The sequence below is a fragment of the Cinclus cinclus genome, chromosome 2, assembly GCF_963662255.1.
Source record: "Cinclus cinclus chromosome 2, bCinCin1.1, whole genome shotgun sequence".
NCBI lineage: Eukaryota > Metazoa > Chordata > Aves > Passeriformes > Cinclidae > Cinclus > Cinclus cinclus.
The window spans coordinates 96,600,859-96,613,659 of record NC_085047.1 but is presented as its reverse complement, the minus strand read 5'-3'; the positions used below and the strand labels follow the sequence as shown (position 1 = coordinate 96,613,659).

The window sequence follows — 12,801 nt, the reverse complement described above, 5'->3', positions numbered from 1 at the left end:
TTGGCTTTAAGTACTCAAGCCCAAGCTTATTTTCAGAAAATGATAAATACTATTCAAAGAGCTTAAAAGACGGCAAAGATATTTAAAGGAAGACCAAATTTTAGTTATTTGTGATTACTTCCATTCAGTGGAAGAACAGGTATGATAAATAATCGAAAGATAAATTTGTAGTATCATGTGAATTTGGAATGCAACTATCAAGTAGGGACCAAATATTTTATCAATTGGAATATGATCATATGGGTGTGCCTATATCAGGGATTGAAGGATTTATGGGTTATGAATTCAGCTTGCACATATATATATATGGAGACTTATGGTATACACTAAAGTATGCAGCTGGGTGCCCTTGAAGTCGTGCATCTTTTGAAACAAAGGTTGCTGCCATGCAATAGGACAGCAGGGATGCTGGAGAGCATAATTTTAATATGGACACAAGGTCTTCCACTACCATAACTCTGTGCATTTTTATGGCACACTCAAAGCTAGACAGTTGGCAATCTGTCACTTTTTATACATTTGTCACAACTGTTGATAGAGATCTGTTGCAAGTCTGCTCTTAATCTATCTATCAGTTACCAAATGACTGTCACAGGAGGACCTCTTCACTATTATCTCTCTGTTTTCAATTACTCAGTGCTATGTCCTACTAATGGATAACACTTAGTAAAAAGGATAGGAAAGTGTGCATTAAATAGCTGTGATTGACAGAACCAAAAGGTAAATTCTTTGCTGTGCAAGAAAAAAGCTCAAGCTGAAGGTCTAGAAAATTATCTCCCATAGAAAATACCATGTGTAGAGAGGATGGCGACATGTCCTTCATACTATGTGACAGAAGTCAGAGAAGGTGTGTCTTGCCTTCCCTCTCTTGACACATTTTCTTGACTGAAATTCTCTTCTACTGCAATATGTATCAGAAGACTGGTCCTCCTCCAACACAACAAAACCTTCTGAAGGCTTGTACCACAAGTTCAAGTCAGACACCCACACTCTGCTGGTCCAGTTTCTGAAAGGGAATTGCAGCTTGTTTATCCCATATGTACCTACAGTGAACTCCCTCCTGACTCATAGTCACAATGACAAGACTGAAAGAGAGATGAGCAGCAGAGCTGGAGCCATGGCTTCCAGAGAAGGTTGTCCCATGACAGCTGATTAGGAACAGCATGCAGGGATCTGGTGTGGTTGTCTACTGCTTGGTGTATGACCCTGAGGATTTCGTAGAAACGGCTTTCAGTTTCTGGAGTCAGTGGGGCTTTCTCTTCAGGGTCTCTGGACAAATCGAAGAGCAGTGGTGGATCATGTCGGGTAATGAATCCTCCATGGCAGAAGCAAACGTGAGAATCATAGCAGCCATTGGAGTCCTCAGGACTAAAGTTTGGAGTGAAGAAGAAGACTTTCCAGACAGATTCACCTGCAATTTACAGCCACAAAACAGCTGGTGATAAAGTGATAAAATGACAAAATGGAAATCCCCTAGTCTCAAGAAATTTCACCAACATGGGAAGTCAGTCTTTCGGTAAAAAGACAGTATGGACTCTGTAACAAAAAACTGTAGCATACTGAAAGACTAAAACAAGATGGAGCAAAGCAAAAATAACAAAACATGGTGATTTTCATGCTACACATATTTATAAAACAAGTATGATAATTTTATTCCCTTGGAAGAATTCTGATTAACTAAATCATAGAATAGTTTAAACAATGTTGTGTTTTACACAACAAAGTGCAAAGATTTGCAGAAATATATACTTATTAAAGGCTTATTAAAATGTATTTTTGCCTCTTGACCATATTTACTCACTGTTGGGTACTGTCTGCTTCTCATCTTGCTTATCAAAATAATTTCATTGTTACCTTTTCCCTCTCTTCCTCTCTTTATTCTATTAACCCATTGTCCTCTGCCCCATACTTTCATTGCAAACACTTGGATATTTTATTAAATGGGATATAATGAAAATACATAATGGATGCTAACTTCCTGTCTTATGATTCTATATGATTTTTCCCAGTGTAAATTATAAATAACTGTTACAGTAGCACAAATCTTAGGTGACATTCTGCTTTGCAAAATGACAACCAAAGTTCTTCATTTATAGACTGGTTATTCTCAGTTTAATTTTCTGTGTACAGAAAACTGAACTGTCCATCCTCATGTAACTTCAGTTGGTATTTTCACTGTTTGAAAATCTTAGATATGTCTTTGAATAAGAATGAGTAAATATCAGTTGGTTCTTCCAAGAAGCACTATCAAAAAAGTCAGTAGAGGATCAGAAAAAAACTTAAGAAAGCTGTGAACAAAAAAGTTTTTACTGTTTTCCTCAAGTATCACAGAACAGATAGAAAAGGCACAAGCAGACAAAACAGAACTGCCAGGGAAGCACACCATTCTCCTACAGCCAATGAAGTCTATAGGTCTTCAGAAATGAAACAAATAATAATTAATTAGAGTAAGAAAACTCTGTATTTTATTCTTAATAAAGGCAGGTTACTAAACAACTGAGATGTGTCATGTCAAATTACCTGCCCACCTGAGACTATAAAAACATTGGAAAACGTAATAATCAGTAATTTACATTTCTCAGCATCCTATTGTGAATTTTTTTTATCATCTCAAGTTTTTAAATACTGAGTAAAAATATATTTTGGTATTTTGTTGAATTTTGTTAAAGTCACAGGAAGCTTGTTAACCTAGTAACAGATTTTCAAAGATTTATGTGTGGTACAGTCGTTAATATTTATTAATCAGTTCATCGGTACAACAGAATGGAAGGCACTAGGAAATGTGGGATGGGTAGATGAGAGAAAAACTGGTATATGGAATGCTGTAACTACATCACACAGTTTTAAAGAATAAAAAAGGTTTAAAGAGAGTCACAAGCTGCAGTTCTAGACTGTAGCATGGATTTAAAGGACAGTAGGTGACCTTAAGATTCTTTGCAGATTCTTCTATTCTTCTATTCTACAGCATTTTTGACATTAGGAGTGATTTTACCTTTAGGAACCAATTCAATGACAAAGCCTGGGGACTACCAGTTCACTTTGTCTCCACTTAAATCAGGGTTGGATAGGTGATGGCTATTATACACATTAGACTGGGAGAACCCTCCAAATGCTTCTTGGAAGTCAGCAAAGGGGAAGGACTTTTAAAGGCTGAGTGACTTGCTGGCACGGACAATAAGACGTGGCAGGCTTTAAAAGGCTCTGGCTGTGACAGCCGCAATGGCACAGTCTTGCCGGGAAAAAAAATGAAAGGAAATTTAAAGGAAGACAAAGCAAGATAAGGCCAGGTAACATAAGATGGCATTCCTTCATCTACCTCCAATAACATTTTGAAAAGTTAGTCTGGCACTTGAATCTCTTGCTTTCTTAGAATTAAAATAAACAAAATCAAATGCTGTCACTTAAATTTCTTTGAACGTATGCACAGAGCATTTCCAAGAAATATACCTCTCGTTTACTGAAATTTAGAATTTACATTCTGAGAAGGCATGTAATTCTGTACTAAGCATTAGTTCAGGCTCTTCAGACATGTTTAATTGGCAAGATTGATGGTAAAAAACATAAAAAGCCAAAGGGCTTGATTATTCAGTGCACTGTGTGCCATTGTAGACGATGCTACACTTGCCACACCAGAGAATTTGATTCACAACACTATAACAACTTGACAGAAGATCAGCAGAGAAACTTACATGGCTACTAAAATGTCAGTTAAAAGAAATTCCAATAAGGCCATGTACATGAGAATGTTGTGGTCAAACTGTCTTACCACTCATCAGTCTTTCATGGTGCATTTGTGCTGAATGACATTGAAAATAAAATTTCCAGCCACTGTTTTTGGTGCTGGGCATTGTTGAACCAGGTCTGCTCAAGGGCTTACAGACAGCAGTACAAAGTTGGAAATTCCTTATTAATGGCAGCTGGTATAAACAGCCCAAATAGGTAAGAAATAGGGAAAAGAAAGAATAAAGAAGTTGCACCATGATTTTTTTCCTGGCACAAAACAGACTTGTTTAGGTTTTGTTATATGCACAACATACAGCATGTTGCAAAATCATGTGTGGGTCTGGGAACAAGGCATGCATGACATCATCTCATGTGTGACTGACATTGCTAGTGCTTTGAAGAGCTGATGGTACTTTATCAGATAAGTGTAGAGGAATAGAGTGCATCCTCTGCAGATACCCCTGTGAGGCCCCCTTGGTATTCTCTTTGAGATAAGAAAAACTACTTAATTACAATGACTAATGCTAGAAAAATGTAGAACCCTTGATATCTTTTTAGAAAAATGTTGGTTAGAATTGATTCTTAGTAATTGGTTATTTTACACAAAGAACCTTGATGTAGTTGGACAGTGTTTCAATTCTGTACCCTACTGGTTTACTTTTCATCCCACCAGAACCCTATAAAAGTACCTGTAGAAACCCATGTATTTGGATTTTGCTGCCTGACCCCCTTCACGGAAGAAATAAAGCCTGTGGAAAAAGTCTGAGCTGCTCTCCCAGTCTCTTTCCATGGGCTGAAGAAGATCCCTGTGAGCGAAGATTAAATCACATAAGAGCTGACTGTCTACATAGGCAGTGCTTACACACCTTGTGGCTGAAACATGCCCGAGAAGGGCAGGGGAAAGCAACAGATAAGCAGCTATAGAATGTCATGATTACAGAGTACAAAACACTGAGCTCTGGGAGTGCAAAGCCTGTTACTGTGCAATGTTTATTTGTTGCACTGCAGCAGTGTTTCTGGAACTGCATGTTGTGTTGGAGAAGCAGCAGCAGACTTTAAACACCTATTTCCTAAGCATTATGGAAACCGAAGCCTATCTGTCAGTGGCTGTGGCTGTGGCTGTGGAGCAGCCGAGTGCAATATACCAGGAGACATTAAGAACTGTCAGACTTCTAATCGGCAAAGCTGATGAACTGTACAAGGCACGATATTAAAAAGAGAGAGCTCTCTCCCAGTCTCTCAGCTGGTACGAAATCTCATTTTTTCAGAAGGTTAACTACAAGGATCAAATTAATCTCCCAGTAATTAACGGTACCTGTGTTCTCCAAAGCATCTGGATAGTAAACCCTTGCTATATAAAAAGGTCTCTTCCACAGTGAAGTTAGTAGTAAAATTGTTAGGGCTTCCCCAAAGCCAAGTATATCAAGCCCCTTCTGAAACAGCAGGCAGGCTCTAGGCCTGCAGAACCCTTAAATGTCCTGTTCCAGTCCTTCACAAATAATTTCAGTCCCATTTTCCTGCAATTCTCCACTTCTCTGAGCTGTCCATTAAGTTTGCTTTCAGAATACCACCTTCTTTTACATGCTAAAAAAACCCAAAAATTAAAAAAGTTGTACTTCTAAATAGTTTCAAATTAAGATAGGTTGTCATTAGTCCAAGCAAACCTGCTATGAACATAACTGTTTAGTATTCAATCTCCCTAGAAGACTTCTTTTATTATCCTTTACCCAGCTATTTATCCTCTCATACAGGCAATAGTTCCAGTCCAACAGATGAGTAGAGGCCATGAGATTAAATAAAAGTCTCTCAGTAAAATATATTAATGTATTCAAAATAAAGTGATACACTGGATAGGGATGCCATTTCTGTTATAAAAGCACTTTTCTTGATCATTGATGGCTAACTGGTGTTTTTTGATAAGCAGTTCTTGACGTGAATAGAAGCTATAGTTGCATTATTGCCTGGACTTCATTTTCACTGAATTTAATCTACAACAGTAGCTTTTATAGGTCTGCAGCTACTGTCATTTCCTGTTCATATTATTGTGTTGCTTCTTTCCATAGAAAAACAAGTTAAACAGGGCTGTTCTCCACTGTACATTGGGGAGCTAGTCCCTGCTTGAATTCAGATGCTTCTGAGGGGACCCATTTGGGTGTAGCAGACCAACATAAATTGAGACAGACTTTTGTGTGTCTCAAGTGTGCTCTGTGGCCATTGTCAACTCCCACTTGTCAACTCATGCTTTTCAACACTTCTACACAGTAGTAGATGAAAACTGCAACTCACTTGAAAATTACTTTCTTCAGATAACTCTTGATATTAGATTGAATCCTTTCTTCCTGCTTCCTCTAAGTTCATTCAGAATTGTTAGGTTCTCTGCTAATCTTATGCATAGCAGATACCACATATACTCATCTCTTCGATAATTTAGCAATGTAGAAAGGGCTGCAGTTGTGAAATTCTTGTAGAACTATATATAGCTCTATATAGCACAGACAATATTATTTGGTTAGTATAATGAAATGATACATATTATTTTTAGAACCATGTGAATTCCTCAAACAGCTAATAAAATCTGTCATTTGAATTTAAACATTTGTAACTTTGTTGTTCTTACAATGAAATTTTTTTTTTCTTTTTAAGATATCTGCTTGAAGTGTCTGGGTATCTTTTGGTGTTATATTGTTACATCAGTCAAAAGTCAGCACATCATGTCCCAATGTAGGTGGAGAATAACTGAGTGATACTCATAGACACAATTTTGGTTTACAACAATCAGCTGTTTCTAGAAGAGGCTTGCATAAAGAACTGCTCAGAATTTACAGTATTTGAGTGAAAAACATGAAAAACCAGCAGAAGAAGTGATTTTAAAATATTTGGAATAAAACCTACTGTGTTAAGTATCTACTAAACCAGAAAGGACTGCACATTCCTGAATATCTAACAATCATACTGAACAACTGCTGCAGGAAAAAATGCAAGACACACTGAAACCATGCCCATACAGTTGAAGACAGAAATCTCATGACTGAGTTCATTACCCAGAGTAAGTGCTGTGGTATGAGAAACTTCCACTGAATTCTGTTCAAAAGTCAAGATTATCTGTTGAATTGTAGTAGATGAAAAATAATTATTTTCCTAAATTCTTCATCATCACCTTCAAAAAGAATTCATTGATCATTTGCAGTCTTTTCTTGTTGAAGAAAATCCTAAAAGGGAAGACTCTGTGGGTATAGAAATTATGCTGGTAAAGTAGGAAGTGTTATAATGCAATGTTATGCCTCATATTTGGATGTCTTAGATGATAGCCACATGGAAAAATATATATTGCTCTGGAAGAAAAATTCCATCTGTAGTAATTTCATGGAAATAATCCAGACACCTGCTAAAGATTTGTTTGAAGAATATTTACTTGCTGAATGGTCCATGTAATTTTCAGTTCATCTAAGCAGCAGCTGATGGCATGCTGAAGACAGAAGATAATGTTGGCACACACAAAAAAGAAACCTAAATCAAACCAAGCCAGGAAAAAAGAAAAAAAAAAACATAAACAACAACAACAAAAAAGCCTCGGGCATTTTCAATTTGTATTAAAAGTCCTTGAAAACATAAAAGCCTTATTTTATTGCTTATGGAAAAAAAAAAAAAAAAACAAGTCTTGATTCTCATGTAGTGGTTTTCCACGGGAGTCAGTAAGAGATTAAGAACACCTTTTCAGTCAATCAATTAATCATTTAAGAACACTCGTAGGAACAAAGCAGAAATACTTTGCCAAAGACAGCAAAACCCAAGGAGAAACCTATTCAGATTTGTGTTTTGTATTTTGATTTTTTTCCTGTCCTTCAGGAATACATTTTTCTATCAGCAAATAAATTTATGACATTCATTTTCCTCTTTCATAAAGTGGATACAATATTTCTGAGTGAAAAGAATAAATCTCTAAGATTCAAAGAACAATATTTCTAACACTTATCAAACATATGGGACAAAGATGTAATGGAAGTCCTAAGCAATTTCTTCAAGTATTTTTAGACAAGTTGGTGTCAGCCAAAACCAAACCGATCCCCAGGAATTTTTTTATAAATAATTTTTTCCAGAAAGTTTTCAAAATTTGTATGTCAGAAAAATAAGCCGTTGACACACAGAATGCTAGTGAAGTACTCAAAATCATTAATATGAAAATTACTACCATGCCTTACAGTTAAGTTACCAGATGCATATCTAAAACCAAAGAAATAACTGTCCAGACTTACTTTAAAAATGAAAAATAGAATAACTTCCGTTGCCTGAAACTTTGTGCTGTGCCAAAGAACACAGAATAATTGACTTTAAAAAGTCAAAGGAAAAGGTGAATTACTCTTCCTTACAAGTGTCTCAGCTAGTTGAATTATTTTATTTTTTCTTTATTTTTATAAAGTTACTAGGTCATTTAGACAACCTTTTGGAAAAAAAAAATTGAAAATCTATTCAGTTAAGCAAAATGATAACAGAGCAAAGGAGTTTATTTTATGAGACTAAAAAAAATTGAGTTGAAGAAAATGAAGAAACATTTGCAAGTAATTTGGCATAAAAAATATCAGTATCAGGCATTTCTAAATATTAAAATAGAAAAAAATCAGAATGACTGATTTTTTTGTTATTGTAAAGATGTATGTGCAGTTTTAGCACCTGAAATATGAGCAGTTTTTATTATAAAATGCACATATTTTCCAGAATATGAAACCCATAAAAGATTACAAATTATATTAAATCATATCTATGCAATTGTCTTGATGCTGAACAAATAATGCAAAAATCCTTCAAAATCCTGAATTAAAAACCTTAGCATGAAAAAGACATAGCACAAGATGTTCTATTACAGATGATCAGCAGGGACTCTGGTACAGATTATAAATTTGTTCCTAAGAATACTTCTACAAGTGTATTTTCTCTTTCATGTGGACTTGTTCAAGATAACTGTATTTCAGAGAAATCCAGCATGTCTCCAGTTTGGACCTTTATGCAAAAGCCAAACTGGATTTCACAGTTCTTCAGACAGCAAAAATGTCTGAATTTGAAAAGTTTTAGTAGAGCAATGGGAATATTTTGTTGTTTTGGTTAGATACAAAGCAGATGCAGAAATGTCCAGCTATTCTCCAGATGACAGCAAGTGATGGAAAAAGGAAAGAATCCTGACTCTCTCTCATAATTTTCAGCTTTAAAAAGGATGTGTACAGTGCATTGAAAAACAGGCTTTACCCTTCATAAGTGCAATAACCTGCTAGAATCTCCTTTCTCTGAGAAACAAGAACACAGAAAGATGTTGCGTGGATGCAGATGAGATTAATATGTTTTAACTATTCCTTATGCAGGACTTAGATGGAAACACCAGCATCATTTTCAAAAAATGTTACTTAAGTCTGTCATTCAACGAATACAAAATAATTCTGGAATTTTCAGGGTTTGTTTGTTGGGTCTTTTCAGGGTTTTACTGGGGCTTTTTGGTGTTTGTTTTTTGGTTGTATTTGGGGAGGGGTGTTTTGTTGTTGTTGTTGTTTTTTAAGGTTCTTTTCGTAAGGACTCGTTCATTGAATTGGTGTACAGGAAGTCTGGCTTATACCTTCCATGCTGCAGCCATATTTCTGCCCCTTAACTTGCAATTTAAACAAGGATAAAGGGAAGTGAAAACGAGACAAGAAGCAGAAAGAAAACAAACAAACAAACAACAACAAAAAACCAAACAAAATAAACCAACTCCATTTGAGCTTAAATAACTATGATAATAAGTTTGTTTTATGCTCTTTTTATGATTAGGAGTAGAGTTAGTATTTGTGTAAAGGACAGTATTTAATTTCTTTTCATTCCCTTTATTCAACTCTCTCTCTTTCTCTCTTTCTCCCAGATTATGTAGGGGAATGCTGGTAGGGAATGAAGCACTGCAAATCCCAGGGTATAAATAGCTCTGCCTGAGCCTAACAATAACTCTTCTGCTACTGACACAGAGAGGAGCTAAGGCAAGAAAATACTGTAACAGTATTTGTCATGCTTGTCAGGAGGAACACTTTCCTACCTAAAATATTGTGAGCAGAAATGTGTATCAGATGATTAGGTCAATTTTCTTCAGCTTGATACAAACTGTTTCACGGTGCCTGCTCATGCTAGAAATGCTCTTCCCTCTTTTGACAGTCATGTTATTTCACACTTATCAAATAATGTGTCCATAACTGTGTCACACAAATTCAACTGCAGCTGCTCTGATATGAGGCTCAAGTTAGCAAATTAAAATTCTTAATTAGATAGTTTAGGTAAATGACACTTGGCACTTGGTTTGCTTCCTCCAGTGCTGTGGTTGAAACACTGAACACAAAGAAGGGATTTGGGAGATGATTTGAGATTTTTGGAAGCTTTCTTTGAATGTGGTGTCTTCATGGCATGGAGATCAGATAGATAGAGGGGAAAAATACAAAGGGGGCAAACATAGAGTGAAGATGATGCTCATAAAGCAAGTTAGGAAGCAGGGAAACAAATTTTTTTCAATAATCAAGTAAATGAAAAGGTTTCTATGAACTACAGCAAGAAACAGTAATAAGTGATTCAGATGTTTCACACAGAGCAAAAATATATTTCTTTTAGACATAATAAAAAAGAAAATAAGGGAGTGTACTGGTTTTACTTTGAAAGCACCTGAGGGGAGGGCACACTAGGAAGTTTTTCTCCATGAGAACCTCCTCTGTGAATTGATGGGACCAGTTGGAGGCTGGTTTAGTTGTTGACAGCCTGAGAAACCGATTGGAAAAGTCGGTTCGCTCCGTGAATCACATTTGAAGCAAGTAAAGCCCGGGAAAGCTCTCGTTCATTTCCATCCTCTCACAAGGTAACACCGACCCGGCCCGGGTCCCTCTCATGGGCTGGGCTCGGGAGGCTGCCGGGCCCCGTTTCCAACCGGGAGCCCCGATAACCAAAAGAAGCCGAGCCCATCGCTGAGATCCTGGCCCTTTTCCCGGTGTGTCCGTGGCTCGGGGGGCCCTGCCCTGCCCTGCCCCGGCTCGGAGCAGCCCTGGGGTGGCCGAGCCCGCCCGGCCGCCCACACGGGCTGGGGGGAGGCAGCCGGGCCCGGTTCGGGAGAGCCCCCAGGGCTTTGTGTGCTGGGCAGGGCAGAGGGAGAACCCCCGGGCTGCGGCTGGAGCTGGGGGCGGGCAGCGCCGGGGGAAAGCCATGGACACACGGCCTTGGCACCCATTTCTCCTCTGCCTGCACTTTGCAGTTCTCGTCCTGCCCCTCCAGCGTGGCCTGGGCACCCTGAGATCCTGACACAGCTCCGGCATGGCCTGGCACAGCCCCTGCAACTTCTGGGGGAGATTTTAATTTTTTTTCCAATGCGCAGATAAGACTTAAAGACTTTCATCTTTCCTTGGGTGAGAGGAAGAAGAACAGAAAGGATACACCAAAGTCAATGAAGCAAAAGCTAAGTTTCTAGATGGAAGAAGAATGAGGAGACGCCATAAAGATTGGCTGAAAATTTCTTTTGTAAGTTATAAGGGCGGACTGTACTACACAAAAAAATTCAACAATAAAAGAAGACACTGGAGGGGAGAGTGTAAAGTGTTTGGAAAATCCTTTGCCCTGAGAGAAAAAAAAAAGGGGATCTCTGTTCGTGGGAATGAACTATAAACAGAAGTGTGCTAAAGAGAAATTTTGCCTTTGAGTAGCTCATCCTTAAAAATAATACCCCGTGACTTTTTAACATGGTCCGCAACTCAGCTCTTGGAAGAATGCAAAGTGGAAAAAGTTTCATGATGGCAGATCCCGGACAGCTGTTATTCATGAAAAAAGTGAAGTCAGGAAAGAACTGGTTATTTCCTCTCTTAAAAAAGATCCTTATAACTGAACAAAAAGAAACTCTTCTCCCTAAAGTGAACTGAAAAAATTATTTAAGGAATTGACTGAAGTGTCTCTGCATGTTGTTAAGCTGTAACAAAGGGAAAAGAGGAAGTGGTCTGAAAATCTGTTCTGGATTTATAATTATTTTCCTTTGTGTTGTTAGTAAAGTTTTTCTTTATCCCCTGTTAAATTTTAAACCTGCTTTGCTTTTACTCCTAATTCTGTTTCACAACAACAAGTAAATATATTAAAGTTGACAAACCAAAACTATGATGGGGGAAAGAAAGAAACCATAAAGATCTTAAAAAATCATCAACAACAAAAAACCCACCTCCAAACCCATTTCTAAAATAGGAGGCTTCTCTAGAGAGAACAGTGGAAGTGAAGGAACTTTGAGACTGAAAAACAAAAGGCAAATGACAGAAAAACCCTCATGAGGATCAGAGCTGCAGAAGGGAAAGACTCACATGGGTTTGATCAATCAAAAGGATGGAAAGGGGATTCACTATAAGTGAGACTAGAAGCTCAGAAATAAGGAGAAAAGGGGAATAAACAGATAGGGAAATGGCAAAAACACTATAAAAGGAGACAGTTCAGAGGGGAGAAAGAGGCTGCTCTCTGTCCAACAAAAATGTGTTGCAAATAATGCGAAGACTCATGAGTTATTACTGAAGGAAAAGTGAATTTTCTCCCATGACGTACATATTATCATTCAGATACTTGATGCTGTTTAAGTCCTTCAGTGGAGAACAAGCACAAATCCATACCACACTGACACTTCAATGTTTTTCATGAATAGCAGCACTCGAATCCAGAAAAGTGGTCTGCAGGATTTGTCTTCTACTCTTGAGGAAACCTCATGAAACAATTTTGCTGTAAATTATAACATGCAAGTGTCTAATATCAGTACAAGATATGCCTATGTATCTATGGAAACTTGTTCCTTTTTGCTACAAGTTTTTGTGCAATTTCTTTGATAGGTTATTTTGCCACTGTGTGTTGCTATGAAGACAAAGTCGGGGGCAAGGAATGAGGTTTAAATGAGGTTTAATTAAGTTTTTTTAATTGATTTTGTGGAGAGACACCTATGCTTCCACAATAAGAGCTGTCCTATCACCTGCAAGAAAAAAAACTAAAAAGATTCTCAGAGAAATGATAGCTAACAGACAATGTAAATGACAATTTTGGTCTTGTGTTAAAAGAAAAATTGAACAAGTA

At 37.4% G+C, this 12,801-nt stretch overlaps 1 protein-coding gene across 1 annotated transcript in view; it reads right to left on the bottom strand.

Annotated features, from left to right (window-relative positions):
- Nucleotides 1-1,043: 1,043 nt before the first annotated feature.
- Nucleotides 1,044-12,801, bottom strand: part of STS (steroid sulfatase) — an 83,499-nt gene continuing 71,741 nt past the window's right edge. Inside the window, exon 10 of the mRNA XM_062515097.1 lies at nucleotides 1,044-1,411. Coding sequence (XP_062371081.1) covers nucleotides 1,044-1,411 — 368 coding nt within the window. The remainder of the gene's footprint in view (nucleotides 1,412-12,801) is intronic.